This window comes from Pseudorca crassidens, chromosome X, assembly GCF_039906515.1.
Source record: "Pseudorca crassidens isolate mPseCra1 chromosome X, mPseCra1.hap1, whole genome shotgun sequence".
Taxonomy (NCBI): Eukaryota; Metazoa; Chordata; class Mammalia; order Artiodactyla; family Delphinidae; genus Pseudorca; species Pseudorca crassidens.
Genome location: NC_090317.1, coordinates 67344877 through 67363729, shown reverse-complemented (window position 1 = coordinate 67363729; position 18853 = coordinate 67344877). Strand labels below are relative to the sequence as shown.

General features: G+C 36.1%; 1 protein-coding gene and 1 pseudogene across 2 annotated transcripts in view; one reads left to right on the top strand and one right to left on the bottom strand.

Moving 5' to 3' along the window:
* MAGT1 (magnesium transporter 1) overlaps positions 1 to 18853 on the bottom strand; it is a 47842-nt gene that overhangs the window by 14037 nt on the left and 14952 nt on the right. The window contains exons 2-7 of one of the 2 annotated variants that reach the window (XM_067724447.1): positions 17260 to 17429; positions 14606 to 14723; positions 2877 to 3017; positions 1975 to 2115; positions 1369 to 1458; positions 651 to 714 (exon numbers count right to left, since the gene is read on the bottom strand). In XM_067724447.1, coding sequence (XP_067580548.1) covers positions 651 to 714; positions 1369 to 1458; positions 1975 to 2115; positions 2877 to 3017; positions 14606 to 14723; positions 17260 to 17429 — 724 coding nt within the window. The remainder of the gene's footprint in view (positions 1 to 650; positions 715 to 1368; positions 1459 to 1974; positions 2116 to 2876; positions 3018 to 14605; positions 14724 to 17259; positions 17430 to 18853) is intronic. The other variant, XR_010940121.1, reaches the window with a different exon arrangement.
* Positions 11878 to 12851, top strand: LOC137217256 (general transcription factor IIE subunit 2 pseudogene; annotated as a pseudogene).

Genomic DNA, 18853 nt, shown 5'->3' with positions numbered 1-18853 from the left:
GTACCACAACTACTGAAGCCCACACGCCTAGAGCCTGTGCTCTGCAACAAGAGAAGCCACCGCAACAAGAAGCCCACCCACTGCAACAAAGAGTAGCCCCGCTTGCCACAACTAGAGAAAGCCCACATGCAGCAATGAAGACCCAATGCAGACAAAAATAAATAAATAAATTTAATTTAAAAAAAAAGGAGTTTCTGAAGACAAATTCCCAAATTTATCTGAACGGTGTAGTTTCCAGGAAACAGAACCCTGGGTTCACTTCACAGTCCAGACCTGATTCTGATCCCTTTACACTTAGCCTGGCTTTGCTTTGAGCTCATCAAAACATTGCTTCATTTACATTTCATCTAAGCTCCACCTTTCCTTAAATCCTATAACAACTCTATCTTTCCTTAGGTAAGATATCGCATGGTCCCTCTGATTTGTAGTCTCCTTTGTAGCAATGATCCAATAAGCTTGGCTTTATCAGACTTGCAGGTTTGTCCCTGGTGGTCTTTAGCTGATCAGGCTAAGACAGATGACACAGTAATATGATTCCAAAGATATTATGACTTGCACTAATAAGAGAGCAGCCTCAACCAAATGCTGTAGAATGTAAGAAAACAGACAAATTAAAATGTGGCACCAAGAACTTATTGTAAAGAGGATACTAAACAGAAGAACAATGTGTGTTTCAGCTACAAACTGGGCTTGGCTGCTTCCATGGATATAATTCTGGGGGAAAAAAGGACAAAATTTAATCTTTAAATATACAGTAAATTTTGGTGATTTAATCCTAAAATTGACTACTTTCAAACACTATGAAATTAATAATTTACCTGATGTATGTAAGCATTGGATCTGTAGCATTCATCAGTAAAAAGTTTGATTAAAATAAAGCTATTTCTGTTATTTATTATTATTTGTACTTATATTTATTTGTACTTATTCACTGTACTTATACTGTGTTTTCAACAACAGAATATATGAGAAAACTAGTTTTTCAGTGTAGAAGACCATGAGGTACAGTAAAATAAACTCCATGAAAACAGGGACTATGTTTTTCTTATCACTATACCTAGTAATACCTAGTACAGTGCCTAGAAAGGATAGATGCTCAAGTACTTGATCATCTATTATTCTATTTAGTTGAAGGCTAACTTTCATTCTTAGCCACCTTACTCAAAAGAACTACCAAATGGGATAAGGAACTTCCCACTTTTAAGAGTACTGCACAGCTTTTTAGCAATTGAAGTTCATTAATACAAAGAGATTGAAAAGTCAAAACTAAATCTAGTTCCTTCATACTCTGGCACTGATCTCACAGGATAATAATAATTAAGGTTAACTTTGGTATAAGATGAAAAGAAATCCTGGACTTTCCCTTACCACATGTCCTGTGTGGGGATTCTTATGAGCATATGGTGGTCCTCTTATATGGTTCCACATTTGACCAGATGTCATAGCAAGCACAAAACACTAGGAAACAAAAAGTAATGAAATACTCATATAACATGGTGTAGCTGTTCCCACCTTGATTAGACTCAGAGGTGTATGAAAAGTGCACCCTCTCAAGTAATATATGAAATAAATTTTTTCAGATAAACGATAAAAGATAAAAGACTTATATTTCATCACAAGGATCACAAGAATCAATAATATTTACTTTGAAAGGAAAACACTGTTTTAACATTATAAATAAACTGACACAAGTTTAAAATTGAATATTGAAAACCGTTTTAGAAGAATATTTTCAAAAGAACTGGAGATTTTTGTAGGGGTGACAGTCTTTCAGGTTGAATAAAAACTGGGTACAATGAGTTCCTTCAAGCTCTGTCCATCCTAATGAGATAATGGAGGAAACAAACTGATTTTAAGGTATAAAATAAAAATATATCAAATCTTTTCCCACAGGTAAGAAATAAACAAAATGCCACCTAACAATGTAATATTAGGAGTTTTATTCAAGCAATTTTTCTTCTAAAATTCACTTACCAGAGCCGCAAAAGCCCATCCAGTTTTATTAAAGAGAAATTCCATATTGCTTCTTCGAAGATATACAAGTCCACCAATAACAGCCAAAAGCAATCCCAACATAAGGGGGCCAGCATAATTTGGGGGTCTAATTACTCTAATCTAATGGAAAGGAGAGAAAAACACTTTAAAGTATGAATTTTATCCATTAATTATACAGTTCAAAATACTTTGAAATGAAAGCAATCAAAATTAGTGTGGTCATTTTCAAGAAAAATTACACTTTTTCTTTTCATCCTAATGAAAAAGTCTACAATGTACCCGAAAATGGGATGGATACAATATTCTCTTTAACCACAACATAACATCTTTTATTTATCTATTTATTTATTTTTGCTTTTTTTTTTTTCGTGTCACGCGGGCTTCTCACCTTTGCGGCCTCTCCCGCCGCGGAGCACAGGCTCGGGACGCGCAGGCCCAGTGGCCATGGCCCATGGGCCCAGCCGCTCCGCGGCACGTGGGATCCTCCCGGACTGGGGCACGAACCCGCGTCCCCTGCATCAGCAGGCAGACTCCCAACCCCTGCGCCACCAGGGAAGCCCTATTTTTGCTTTTTGAAAGCCATTTTTTTTCACAACATAACATCTTTTAGATTAAGAAGAATTTGCCAAGTACAACTAGATAGTCCATGGGCTTAACAAGGACAAAAGAGTGGTTTCCATGCTGAATTGACTACGTAATAGAGGATGTTTTGTAATGTCAGTCTTTCATCAGGATGATTCTCTTAAATGCTACTTATGAAGGGACTGACAGACTATCACTACCTCAGTGATATGGGGACAAGACCAATTAGGACCTCCCATAAAGATTCAAAGTGGATAATGACAAAGTAACTTTCTACTGTACAAAGCAAGGAAACTTACATTGACATCAGTTCTGTCAGCAATCCACCGGGCAATCTGCTCAGCTGAAAATCCACGCACCTGCAACTCATATGTATCACCCCGTTTGGGTTTCCCTTTTGCAGGAAAGTTGATGAAAGTTGGGGCTGAATTCATGTTTAGCTGAATAAAAAGTATTGCGTTAAAATATAAATTACCAAGAAAATAATCTTAACAGCAAATATTATCTTGAAATTTAGGCATTTTACAAAGATGAGGAAGCCCAGGTTTAGGTAGGTTAAGTGATTTGCCTAAGGAAAGTGGTAAGTGATGGAGACAGGATTCAAACCGAAGGCTGCTTGTGACCTTAACTAGCACACTTTACTTACCAAATATAAATTCCTAGCTAAGAAACCAACATTTTACTCCTTTAGAATGGAAAATTTCCCATACTGCAATCACTTTAATCTGTTCAGAGATTATGCAAAACATAATACATTTATGAGAACTAAAATTGTCTCATGTAGCTTAGGTAAGCTCCAAATAGAGCACACTCTCTATTTTTTTTTTGGCCATGACATGTGGCACACGTGGGACCTTAGTTCCCTGACCAGGGATGGAACCTGCACCCCCTGCAGTGGAAGTGCAGTGTCTTAACCACTGGACTGCCAGGGAAGTCCCTAGAGCACATTCTCAATTTGGAGGAAACAAGATCAGGATAAAAGAGTGCTCTATTGTAGTGAAAACCAATACGAAATGATAACCAATATGAGAAATAGTCAATTCTAAAAGGTTCATAAATGTTTAGTGATAAGCATCATGTTTCTCTGTTCTCTGTCATGAGACCATGGTACTCTTAAGAAGATAACACTGGAATTGCTAAGGTAAAGAATCTATGACCTACTCATCCGCATTATATCTTTCCTGACGTGATATAACTATACTTGTGGAAAATAAAGTCTAAGTCCAGGGAAAAGATGTTGACCAACGGATGCAAGCATTCAGGTCCCCTCAGCAGGTAATCCTTTAATGGAGATTGGCTTGTATAAAACAATTATAACTTAAGACATCAACCAATAAAATAACCCACTCCCTTGCTTTGATTCTATACTTATTACAGTAACCCTTCTAACAGTGATATTTTTAGATATTCTCATAAGGGGAGAGGGTATACCGATAGTGGACATGATTATTTTGGTCTCCTTGGCAGTAAAATATGGTGAATTGGTGAATTAAAAGATTAGGTCTTTGGTTACCAATGTCCATGGATTTTTATGGTTTGGTGAGTATATACAAAGTCTGCAGAGCTAGATAAATTCTGGCTACACTGTTAAAAATTCAATTTGAGTCTGCAAAACTTAAGAACCACACCCTGGATAGTGTTCACGCCACCAAACTGCTGCCCAAACTTTAGGCCAAACTCTTCAGTATTTGTTTAGCTATACAGCAGTTCCCACTTGTCTGCAGTTTCACTTTCCAGAGTTTCAGTTACCCATGGGCAACTTCAGTCTGAAAATACTAAACGGAAAATTCCAGAAAAAAACAATTCAAAAATTTTAAATTGCAGCCATTCTGAGCAGTGTGATGAAATCTCTCGCCATACCACCCAGGATGTGAATCATCCCTTTGTCCAGCATATCCCACCCATTAGTCACTTAGTGTTGGTTATCAGATCAACTGTCCTGGTACCACAATGTTTATGTTCAAGTAACCCTTATTTTACTTAATAATGGCCCCAAACACAAGAGTAGTGATGCTGGCAATTCAGATATCCCAAAGAGAAGCTGTAAAGTGCTTCCTTTAAGTGAAAAGGTGAAAGTTCTCAACTTAATAAGGAAAGAAAAAAAATCATATGCTGAGGTTGCTAAGACCTATGGTAAGAGTGAATCTTCATGAAATTGTGAAGAAGGAAGATAAATTCATGCTGACTTTGCTGTTCCACCTCAATTGCAAAAATTACAGCCACAGTAAATGATAAGGGCTTAATTAAGATAGAAAAGGTAAGATGGAAAAGATAAATTTGTACAACAAAATATTTTGAGAGAGACCACATTCACATAAATTTATTACAGTATATTGTTTTAATTCTTCCATTTTATTATTATTGTTGCTAATCTCTTACTATACTAATTTATAAATTAAACTTTATCATAGGTATGTATGCATGTATAAGAAAAAATACAGTTACATATAGGGTTTGGTATTGTCTGCAGTTTCAGGGTCTTAGAATGTATCCCCTGTAGATAGAGGGGACTATTGTACCTCCTTTGGATTTAAAATATATATATGCATCTAAAAGAACTAGGTAATATATGAAATCCATTTCCCTTATGAAATTAAAAATAAAAAATTACAGGGTTATGAGGACCAACTCCAGTCCATTCTGGCAGCCATTATTACCATTTCTAGACCTTTCTGAATTTATTCATATACATGTGTATGTACCAACAGAAAACATAAAATATTGCTTTGTGTGTGCTTTATTTTAACACAAATGGTATCACATTAACTGTAATATTCTTCAATTTGCTTTTTATTATTCAACCATGTTTGAGAGATCTATCCATGACAGTATGTATATATATATTGACCTCACTCTCACAGTTTATTAAGTAATTATGCTATTGTTGGTATTTTAGTTCTTTTTTTCCAATTAAAAATGATGTTGTAATGAACAGCCATGTACATATCTCCCTGTATACATCTGAGAGTGTTTCTCTAGAAATGGAATAATTAGTTCATGGGGCAGAAACATCTTAAATTAAAATGGATAGAGCCAACTCGCCTTCAGAAGTGGCTGTACCAATTTACACTCCTACCCAGAGACATAGGAAGGTATCTGTTTCCCCACATTCTTGCCAAAAGCTGATCTAATGGATGAATATTGTGTATCACCATTATTGTAATTTGTATGTCCATGATTACCAGTATAACATCTTTATACCAAATCAGCTTTGTAAAAATATCTTGTAGGCTACAGATACAATCAACAGAGTGAAAAAGCAATCAATGGAATGGGAGAAATATCTACAAATCATATGTCTGATAAGGGGCTAATATCCAGAATACATAAAGAAATCCTACAACTAAAAACCAAACAAACTGATTAAAAACTGGGCAAAGGATATGGATAGACATTTCTCAAAAAAGATATACAAATTGCCAACAAGCACATGAAAAGATGTTCTACATCACTAATCATTAAAGAATTACAAGTCAAAACCACAATGCGACACCATCTCACACTCATTAGGACAACTACTATCAAAAAATCAAAAATAATGCAAAATGGTACAGACACTATGGAAAACAATATGGAAGCTACTAAAAAAATAATAAATGGAACTACCATATGACCTAGGAATTCTACTTCTGGGTATAAATCTAAAACAACTGAAAGCAGGGTCTTGAAGAGATATTTGTATACCTATGCTGATAGCAGCATTATTCACAATAGCCAAAAGGTGGAAGCAACCCAAGTGTCCATCAACAGATGAATGGATAAATAAAACGTGGTATATACATTCAGTGCAACATTATTCAGCCTTAAGAAGCAAGGAAATTTTGATGCATGCTACAACATGGATAAACTTTGAGGACATTATCCTAAGTGAAATAAGCCAGTCACAAAAAGACAAATACTGTATGATTCCACTTATATGAGGTACCAACAGTAGTCAAATTCATAGAGACAAAGTAGAATGATAGTTGCCAGGGGCTGGAGGAAGAGGGAATAAGGAATTATTTAATGTGTAAAGAGTTTCAGTTTTACGAGGTGAAAAGAGTTCTGGAGGTTGGTTGTACAACAACCTGAATGTACTGAACATTACTGAACCACATTTAAGAATGGTTAAGATAGTACATTTCATGTTATGCCTATTTTCTCAATTTAAAAATTTTTTAAAGTCTTGTAGGCTTTGAAAATCCTTAGATGTTAAAGAACCAAAATAAGATGTACTGTTTTTGGTAGGTACCACTTTTCATCCATGCTTAGCTTTTGTATACTGTGGCATATGACATTGTTCTTTGGAGAAAGGTTTGAATTTCTTCCACAGATGGACACACTGCCATCCTTATACCACTAATTCTAAATATAGCTCTAAAATGAACATTGATATTAAAAGGTATTTGACGTAGAAGAAAATTGGTTTTGTATTTTTACAAATCACTAATAGAAATTCTTTATGTGTATCTTGTTCAAATAAATGGAATTACAATTTTTAATTTCCAAAACAGTCCTTGCTTTAATAGTAGAGAATGAGAAAGCAGTTCTTAAACTTTAGAAATTGTTTCCTTTGGTCTAAAAAGGCCTAAATGCACTAACATTTTAGGCTATAGCATGTTTTATGAATATACTGATTTTGATTTATGGAGCTGTGTGAGACTAGAATATGACCAGCACGATGACATACTGTAAAATGGAACATTAATCCATCCGTTTGACATTTACTGAACATCTATTATGTGCTTAGCACTAATAGCTACAGGATGTTGGCTCTGCCCATAAGTAAGTATATTCTAAGAGGAACTGTCAAACAACTCTAGGGTTAATTCTACTATAAGATAGAATCTGGATATATATATATATATATATATATATAATAGAAATATAAGGAAAGTAGTGTGACAATATAAAAAAAGGGTTGACTCACATTTGAGGATTTGAAAAGGCTTCAGGGGAATATCTGAAATGAGGCTTAAAGGGTAAACAGAACTTTGAAAGTGGAGAGAAAGGGAGCAAGAGAGAAAAGATACTTTATGTTGAAGGAAATGATCAACAATGTTGAAATAAAACAATGACATAATATTAATATGGGAAAGGTGGTTATGTGTTTGGAGTAAAGAGGGCATGAAGTGAGGAGGACTAAGGAATTTTGGCTTTAGTCTATATGCCACTATTTCCAAAAGTGTGTTCCATAGAATACAACTAAAATGCTCCATTAAGTGGTCCAATACTTGGGGAAATTCTGCATATTACAGCTCACTATTAGAATGGAAGGAATAACACATTTCAGCATGTTGAAGTCTATGAGAAGTCCTGTGTTGGAAAACAGTTTCTCATGTTTATGCATGTCTTGTGAGCAGAGGCACTGACTGCCTTTGTTCTGGATGATCTTCTCAAGGATGTTTGTACAGCCTTAGAAGATAGTAACAGAGTCTCCCTCCAAAGCAATGGGCATGCATGCTTACTGGCCTTTATAGAAGATTTGGGTTCCCAAAGCTTAGAGTTCCTCTTCCATAATGCAACCCACTCATTTTCCTTGCATTGTCCTATGGGAAGTGGGGCTTAGGGAACCAGCGCAATGAAGTGTTGATACTTTGGATTTTGTTGTTGTGAGTAATAAAGTCCTTTAACTCCAACCCAGGAGTGTCATGTCATCTGTGAGCATCTATGAAACTGTGGCAGGGTCACTTGTTAGCTTGCAAGTAGAATAAAACCTCAAGACCCTTCATAGTTCTTGATACCCTGAAGTAAAAAATAAAATTTAATTTTGTTTAAATTAAGGTTTCCCAAATTTTATTTTCCCCCAAGTTTTCTTATTAATACCCTCTAGAAAAAAACCTCTAGGAACTGTTACGGCAGGCAATATCGAGAGAGTATTATATGGATGGTAAGTTCAAATGAAAGAAGATGAAGGCCTTGGAAGTAAAGGATGATGGATGTTGTAGAAAAAGAGGAATGACAAAAAAGTGTCACCAATGATACAGAACCCAAGAGGACTGGGTTTGAGTGGAAGTGGGAGAGACAGGAGTTTTATTTGGGACATAATGAATTTTTGGATTGGGAAGTCATTCATATAAAGGTGTACAACAAGAAGTTATACGCAAATCTTTCCTTTCCTGTTTTATACAATTGTTGAGTAAAATATGTCCAAATATATGAGTTAGACAGATTTATAAACAGACAAAACTCAATCTATGTCCTTGAATCTACTGATTGCATCTATGTCCCCTTATACGCAAAGGGGAAAGAACTACTACAGGGCTTCCCTGGTGGCGCAGTGGTTAAGAATCTGCCTGCCAAGGCAGGGGACATGGGTTCGAGCTCTGGTCTGGGAAGATCCCACATGCCGCGGAGCAACTAAGCCCGTGCACCACAACTACTGAGCCTGCACTCTAGAGCCCACGAGCCACAACTACGGAGCCCACAAGCCACAACTACTGAAGCCCACGCGCCTAGAGCCTGTGCTCCGCAACAAGAAAAGCCACCGCAATGAGAAGCCCACGTACCGCAACGAAGAGTCGCCCCCGCTCGCCACAACCAGAGAAAGCCCACGTGTAGCAACAAAAACCCAACACAGCCAAAAATAAATTAAAAAAAAAAAAACTAGTACAGATGCTGAAGTTAAAAATACAGTTGAAAGTTATGATTTCCAGTTCTGCATGTAAGAAGCTTGGAAGTCGCTACTCTATCATATTAACAAGTAAAAACCTGAACAAACTGAAAAGCAGACAACTCTTCTGGGATTCCCTAAGAGAGAGGAAGACACAGGGCAAACGACTGCCCCCAAGATTGGAGAGACAGACAGGCAAATACAGGGAGTCACGGCTTATCTGAGCAGAGACCAACAAGTGGAAACCGCCTCAGGAACACTGCCAGAGTAGGAAAACCTGTTCTGTAACTGACAAATTACTGGAGGCTCAGTGTGGACAACTCTGAGAGTTAAAAACTCCAAAAGCACACAGTTTTGGGGAGGGGGGTAAAAATATTGTGAGATTTACCTCCAGGAGCTTGACTAGGTTCCCACAGTAAATACTGGAGAAAAATCACCTCATGCTACTGTCAGGGTGAGGGGAAAATAAAACATTTTGAAATACCCCAAAGAACTCTGCTCTTCTTAACAAGGTCTGTCCTCAGAGGAAACTAGTTAACCACAGCCTAACCTGCTGGGGTATTATCAGAGCCTAACTGACCTGGAAGAAGGGAAATACCGAACTCTAGTTCACTCCAGCCATCCTGTCCTCTAAGAGGGGAGGAAAAAAACTGAGAAACTCTTGTGAAGCTCACAGTCCAGAGGCATATGCTCACTAAAAGACTGAAATCTAATTATAGGACTATAAAACATCCCTCTCCCCTCACACCACGTTACTAAAGGCCACTTTATAGCAGTTCCTTTCATCTAGTACATCATGTCTGGCTATGAAGAAAAAAATTACAAGGGATATCAAAAGTCAAAAAAACACAATTTGAAGAAACAGAGCAAGTATCAGAACCAGACTTGGAAGGGATGTTGGAATTATCATACCAGGAATTTTAAACAAAACTGACTAATATACTAATATCTCTAATGGATAAAGTAGACAACATGCAAAAACAGATGGTTAATGTAAGCAGAGAGATGGAAATCCTAAAAAGAACCAAAAAGAAATGTTGGTGATGAAAACCACTGTAACAGAAATGAAGAATGCCTTTAATGGACTTAGTACACTGGACATGTCTGAGGAATCTCTGAGCTAGAAGATCTATCAATAGAATCCTCAAAAACTGAAAAGCAAAGAGAACAAAGACAAAAAAAAAGGAAACTAAAACAGAACAGAATATCCAAGGACTGTGGGCCAATTACAAAAGGTGTAACATACACATAATGGGAATACCAGAAGAAAGAGAAAGGAATAGAAGAAATATGTAATGACTGAGAATAACCCAAAATAACGTCAGACTCCAAATCACAGATCCAGGAAGCTCTAAGAACATGAAGCAGGATGAATGCCAATAAAACTATGCCCAGGCATATAATTTAACTCAAATAAACCAAAGATAAAAAAAAAGCTCTGGGGCTTCCCTGGTGGCGCAGTGGTTGAGAATCTGCCTACTAATGCAGGGGACACGGGTTCGAGCCCTGGTCTGGGAGGATCCCACATGCCGCGGAGCAACTAGGCCCGTGAGCCACAACTACTGAGCGTGCGCGTCTGGAGCCTGTGCTCCGCAACAAGAGAGGCCGCGATAGTGAGAGGCCCGCGCATCGCGATGAAGAGTGGCCCCCGCTTGCCACAACTAGAGAAAGCCCTCACACAGAAACGAAGACCCAACACAACAAAAATAAATAAATAAGCTAATTAACTCCTACCCCCAACATCTAAAAAAAAAAAAAAAAACTCTGAAAGAAGTCAGAGGAATCTCTCTTCCTCTTACCTATAGAGGAAGAGATATAAGAATTACATCCAATGTTTCTTCAGAAACCATGCAAACAAGAAAAGAGCGGAGTGAAATATTTAAAGTGTTGAGAGGAAAAAACAACACCAACTTAGAGAATCCTGTACCCTGTGAAATTATTCTTCAAAAGTGAAGGAGAAATAAAGACTTTTTCAGACAAAGAAAAATTGAGGGAATTCCAGGCAGGAAATGTTAAAAGAAGTTCTTTAGAGAAAAGGAAAATAAGGTAGGTTGGAAACTTGGATCTACATATATTAAGGGAGGGACTGAAGAGGGAATAAGTGAAGGTAAAATAAAAACTTTTGTTTTTCTTATTCTTAATTAATCTAACACATAACAGTTTGTTCAAAATAACACCAGCAATATATTCAATTGTGTGTGTGTGTATGTGCCTATATATAAGTGAAATGAATGACAGAAATGATACAAGGGATGGAAGGGGGGATTAGGATTATTTTGTTATTATAAGGTATTCTTGATACCCATGAAGTGGTATAGTGTTATTTGAAAGTGGGCTTTAATTAGCTGTAAATGTATTCTGCCAACTCTAGGGCAACAACTAAGAAAAGCAAAAAAAAAAAAAGTATAACTAATATACTAAAAAAGGAGAGAAAAATGGAATCATATAAAATGATCAATTAAAGCCACAAAAGGCAGAAAAAGATTGGAAGACAAAAATAGGAACAAAGGGCAAAAAACATAAAACACTCATGAATATGGCAGATGGTAATCCAACTATATCAATAATAAACTTGAATATCAATGGTCTAAATGCACCAATTAAAAGATAGAAATTGTTAGAGTGGTTCAAAAAACAAGACCCAAGTATATGTTGTCTTCAAGAAACCCACATTAAAATAGACACATATATAGATTAAAAGTAAATAGATGGAGGAAACATACCATGCTGTATCTTCTGAGTCATTATGATCATCATCAAAGAAGAAGAAAGCAAAGCTAGAACATGGAGGATCATCAAGCTCTAAACAAAATTCTGATCATAGCAATGGATCATTTAACTCGAAAGTTCTATCAGAACACTCTGGATATAAGTTTGGCGTTCTTGCTAAGATTTTGAATTACATGAAAACATGGCATTAGCAACGAGATACACATCCTCTTACTAAAATTTTGGATGAAACACAACATTTAGATATTGGACTCAAGCAGAAACAACGGCTAATGACTGAGGCAATAGTCAGTAATCCCAAAACTGAAGTAATAGATGGAAAGGATGCCTTCAAGCCCAAGTACAACTTGAAAGATAAGAAGGTCCTACTTAGGCTCTTAAATAAGCATGATCAGCAAGGCTTAGGAGGAATTCTTTTAGAAGACATTGGGGAAGGACTGCCCAATTCCCAGAAAGCAGTTAAGGATTCAGGGAACCAGATACCATTTGTAAACCTTCCTGATAAGAAGAAAATTCTTTTCTTCAATGATAAGAGCTGTCAGTTTTCTGTGGATGAGAAGTTTCAGAAACTGTGAAGGAGTGTCACCGTGGATTCAATGGATGAGGAGAAAACTGAAGAATATCTAAAGTGACAGGGTATTTCTTCCATGCAGGAATCTGGACCAAAGAAAGTGGCCCCTATTCAGAGAAAGAAAAAGCCTGCTTCACAGAAAAAGCGATGGTTTAAGCCTCACAATGAGCACTTGGCCTGGGTGCTGAAGGACTACTCTGACATCGCTCCTGGCAAGTAGTGAACAGTTTTGTCTGAGAGCAAAGAGTTACAAAGTCAAGATCTTCGTTGTTGATGCTGGGATCCGAAGACTGACTGTCTTCCCATTCTAGTTCTTAGGACCAAGGAGAGGAGCAGTTCAGTTTACAGAACTAGTGCAAATTACCATACTCGAAGCTTATTTTCATTAATGCGCTAATGAGAATGTGATGTCCCCGTTAACCTCCTGTTACTTCTTGGGGGAAAGGCAGTCAGCATGGCATGCAGGTGTCTTTGCTATTTATCTCTACTTCTAAGTGGTTCCTGGTTCCATTTTCCCTCTTTTATTACCTTAGAACAAGTTTGCTGATAGTCTTGAATGCAATATTTGTTTATTTCAAAAGAACATATTTATAATAAAATCATTGTAGAAGGAAAAAAAAGTAACTGGAAGAAATATACGATGCTAACACTAATCAAAAGAAAGCAAGAGTAGTTATATTCATTTCAGATAGAGCAGACTTCAAAACAAGGAAAGATATTAGGGATAAAAAAGGGCATTACGTGATGAAAAAGGGGTCAATTCTCCAAGAAGAGATACAATCCTTAACATGTATGTGCCTAACAACATAGTGTCAAACTATGTGAGGCAAAAACTAATAGAACTGCAAGAAGAAATAGATAAATCTACTATCGTAGTTGGAGACTTCAAGACCCAATGGACAGATCCAGCAGGCAAAAAATCAGTAAGGACATAGCTGAACTCAATAACACCATCTAAACAACTGGATATAACTGACATCTATAGACTTCATCCAAAACAACAGAATTTGCCAAGCAAGACCACATTCTGGGCCATAAAACACACCATAACAAATTTAAAGAACAGAAATCACACAATGTCTGCCCTCAGACCACAATGGAATTAAACTGGACACCAATAACAGAAAGATAACTGGAAAATTCCAAAATACATGGAAACTAAACAGCACAATTCTAATTAACACATAGGTCAAAGAAGAAATCTCAAGAAAACTTAAAAAGTATTTTGAATTAAATGAAAATGGAAACAGAACTTATCCAAATCTGTGGAATACAGCAAAAGCAATGGTTACAGGGAGATTTACAACACTGAATGCATATACGGCAAAAAAAGAAAGGTCTAAACTCAATAATTTAAGTTTCCATCTTAGGAAACCAACAAAAGAGCAAATTAAATCCAAAGGTAAATGAAGAGAAATAATAAAAATTAGAGAAGAAAGTAATGAAACTGAAGGTAGAAAAGCAATAGAGAAAAATCAATGAAACCAAAAGCTTGTTCTTTGAAAAGATCAGTAAAATCAATAAGCCTCTAGGCCAAGCTAACTAAGAAAAAAGAGAGAAGACACAAATTACTAATATCAGAAATGAAAGAGGGGGGACTTCCCTGGTGGCACAGTGGCTAAGAATCCACCTGCCAATGCAGGGGACACGGGTTCAAGCCCTGGTCCGGGAAGATCCCACATGCCACGGAGCAACTAAGCTCGTGTGCCACAACTACTCTAGAGCCTGTGAGCCACAACTACTGGAGCCCACGTGCTTAGAGCCCGTGCTCTGCAACAAAAGAAGCCACCGCAATGAGAAGCCCATGCACTGCAACGAAGACCCAACACAGCCAGAAATAAATAAATAAATACATTTATTTTAAAAAAAATAAAGTGGTAATTTTTTATTATATTTTACCACAATAAAAAATACATAAAAGTTACTTGATTTCTACCCAATTTCCATATTCTAATAGGCTAGTATTGACCACTACATTTCATGTTTAGCTTAAGTTTAGCTTTTATCTCATTAACTACTCTAGATCTTAGGTAAGACAAATCTTATTTAACTTCTTGCAGCCATTGAAATAAAGGTATTCCATATTAGCCATATGTTATCTATTTCTATTTAATAGAATAAACCAAATAGCTTACCATCTGAAATACATCAGAGCCTTCATCAAAATCCACCATAGCAAAAAATATCCTGTTGGTAAATGCACTGGAATATCGCCAGGAGTTTGCCAGGATCTGGAATTCTTCATCAGCTTGCCTGGATGCAATCGGATTTGTGAAGATAACATATAAAACATTTTTTAAAGCAATCTAATGCAAGTCAGGCTCTGCTGACAGGGTTAGGACAAACCTTGGAAAACACTGCCAACTGTTTTGGCATAAGAGAAGCCTTATACCAAGTGTTGGGGATTTCACCATGAAGTAGTGATTACTTGACTCTGCTTCATACTTTGTGCCTACTCCTTATCTCAAAGTTCCTTCAACATTCGCTGGAAGAAAGTCTAACTAGATTGTTTCTATACCAATTTTTAATACCCTAAATTACTTCTAAGAGTTCAAAGACAAGGTTGAAGTACTTCCCAGAGAAATTAGACTATAATATTAATCTATTTAAGAAATCTAAAGTACAAAACGCTACTTAGTAAGAATACAGTCTGATGAATTATTACAGTGAAAAAGAAGAAGAATCTAAGGAATTGAGATTAATTGAAACCTCAGGCCATATTTTACTTTTCCCTGATCTCCCATATGCTTTCAGTTTCTAAGATCTGACAATTTTTCATTTCTGATTATCTTTTAACTCTATCCTTCCCCATTTATTTTCATTGTTATCATCTAAAGTCAGATCCTTAATATCTGAAATTAGAACATTAAAACCCTAACTCTACTTTCTCCTCCTCCAATCCTTCTTACATTGCAATATATATCAGTCTTCCTAAATGACTACTTTCCTGATACTCCTCCTCGTCTCAGAAACCATTGTTGCTTTTCTATTACCTTCAGAACAGTCTCCAAGCTCTTTCACTGGTTATTCAAAGTTCTTTATCATCTATTTCCAAATAATGCATCTAGCTTTTACATAGCCTTACTACAACTCAACCTCAAACAGGATCTCTTAATTCCAGCACTTTATGCCTATCTCTGTACCCTTGCACACATCATTGCTTCTAATCAGAATATCCTACTGCTATGTAAATCTGATCCATCTGTCTAGCCCTAGTACAAGTCCTATCTTCTCCTTTAGGCCAACCCTAACCACTCCTCTTATATGTCCTTCCTGAAATTTTATAGCATTTATTATGTACACAATTCATTTGGTACTTAATCATAAATTGTCTTATATTGCCAGCTAAATTTTCATATGTGGAACTGATTTCCCTAGCCGGATGATAAGGATAGCATATCTTTCTTATACTTTTCATCCTGATGGCACCAAATATATAGTATTACACACATCGCTGTTGCTTAGTTTTAATTATTTGAATGAGTTTAGGAAAATGTGCTAATTTACAATTTGGTCTTGTAAAAAGTAAGACAGTATTAAAAACTTTAGTTATTAAGAACTCCATTAATTTGCATTTAATACAGAATTATGAAGGACTTTGTTCATTCCCTGACATTTTTGTATACTCATGATTGCTAGTGAGTAAACTGACTGAATTATAGAGTAATTCCAGAGTTTAAGTTTATTCACAGTTAATATCTACTATTGTTTTTCCTTCTTCTACTTACTTTTAATTTATACTCAGCATAACAGCCATCCCTAAAAAAAAAAAAAAAAAGCACTCTGGTACCAAATCCCTTGACTATCTCCTACCTCTGAGGAGAAAATCCTTTAAAAAGAGTTAGAAAGGCTTGGGGTAGCATAACACACTATTCTGAAAGAAGGCTGTCTATTCCTTCACATGGGCTCAGGCTATCAGAATTTGGAAAGCCTCCAAGATTTTACTAAATTAGTTTTTCACAGGGTAACTTTGTCGTTTCATTTAAAGTGAATTCCCAGATCACAATACTGATCTAAAAATATAAGTAAATAAACAACAAAAAGCAAAAGCGATTTTATTTTTTAGTATCCACTATTTTTAATTATCTATAGTGCTTTTGTTTAAAGAAATGTCTTTTTTCCTAAGATCATTCAGAAATAGTAAAATAAAATCAACAAACCATTGTTTGATGAAATTTTAAGTGAGATTAGTCTCGATTTCTAAGGTTTAAAATTACTACAAAATAATCTAGAAAAAAGAAACACCTCTAAATCATGCATCTTTGTTTTCTAAAAAAGTTCTCTTGTAATTCCAAATTTTGGATGTAGCCACCATTATTGCATTAATAAATATCTATAGCTTTGGGTAGACCAGTTAACATATTGGAACCTGTTTCTTTCAAAAATGAGAGAATATTTGCTTTATGTACCTTCTGGGGTTGTTGTGATAAAACAAGAGTATGAAGTTGAAAGCACACACAAATAATAAAACACTACATCAATGCTATTGACACGCATTTATATAAGTTGATACCAATTTATAAGATGATTGTTAGATTTTTTTATGTTATTTCTAGGATGGTTACCATGAAACTTTATCCTTGCTCTTTGTCCCTCCCCCAATAATATGGACCATCAAGAAAAGACTATAAAAGAGTAGTACTATTATGTGTTACTACAGACACTCTAAGTAACGTATATACATTAATTGTTTATGTACCCACTGAACTAATTTCATTCTTCTGGGGTTGAGATATGGTTAAAATCTTATGAGTTATTTAATTTTTAAAGTGTAGTTGAAAGTTCATACTTGCACACGACACATTGTCTATGAAGTTGGAGAGCAGTGAACATGACAATAACGGAGTAGTTTCTCGGTGGGGCTTTAACAAGGCGACGGAACTTGTCTCCATTCATTCTTATTACAGGCCTTTTATTGGTCCATTCCATCAGTTGACTAACCTTTTCAGATAACACCATCTAAAAAAAAGACAAAGACAGCATGCCATTAATACTCTCAACTTGGCATTTAAAATTTCTTTTAGCTAGATAACTTACTTAAAACCAAGACTAATAAGCAGAGGTACATAAAAAATGTGAAAGAACTAAAAATTAAATTTAGTACTTGTGCCTGATGATGATAATTATTCTTAAAATTACATTATTTCATGATGAGATTTAAATGTATATTGCAATACTACATTTTTTTGTGAATTACTTATTTCTTAATAAATAAGATAAAATCAAAAAACCTTTCATTGGCTAAAGATTCCAAAGAAAGTGAGAAAAGCCACTCTACCTGATTTTAAGGTTTATTATATAGCTACATAAAAGGATAGATACATATAGATCAATGGAACAGAAACAAGAGCCAGAAACAGACCTACACAAGTATAGCTAACTGATATTTCACAAAGGTGCAAAATCAACTCAGTACAGAAAGGACGGCCTTTTCAATAAATGGTGCTGAAGCAACTGGACATCCATAGTCAAAAATACGAACCTCAAACTAAACTTCACACCTTATACAAAAATTAATTAAAGGGGTTTCCCTGGTGGTGCAGTGGTTAAGAATCCGCCTACCAATGCAGGGGACACGGGTTCGAGCCCTGGTCCGGGAAGATCCCACATACCGAGGAGCAACTAACCCCGTGTGCCACAACTACTGAGCTTGCACTCTAGAGCCCACGAGCCACAACTACTGAGCTTGCCTGCCACAACTTCTGAAGCCCTCGTGCATAAAGCCTGTGCTCCACAACAAGAGAAAGCCACCACAATGAGAAGCCGGCTCACCGCAACAAAGAGTAGCCCCTGCTCGCCACAACTAGAGATAAAGCCTGCACAAAGCAACGAAGACCCAACACAGCCAAAAATACATACATAAAATAAAATAAATAAATTTATTTTAAAAATTAATTAAAAATGGATCACATACCTAAATGTAAAAATGAAAACTATTTAAAAATTAGGAAAAAAATATGGGAGAAAATGTTCAGGATCAAGGGGTAGGCAAAGAGTTCTTAGACCTGACACCAAAAGCACGATTCATAAAAAAGAAAAAAAAAAGGTAAACTGGACCTCATCAAAATTAAAAACTTTTGCTCTGTGAAAGACCCTGTTATGAGGATGTGAAGACAAGCTACAGAGTGGGAGAAAATATTTACAAACCACACATCTAAAAAGAATTAGTAGCTAGAATATATTTTTTAAAACTATCAAAACTCAACAGTAAAACAAACAAAATAGGCAAGACATGAAAAGATTTCATCGAAGATGATCTACTGATGACAAAGAAACACACAAAAAGATGTTCAACATCATCAGCCGTTACAGAAATGCAAATTAAGAGCACAATGAGCTATCACTACACACCCGTTACTAAAACAAAATATAGCGACAGTACC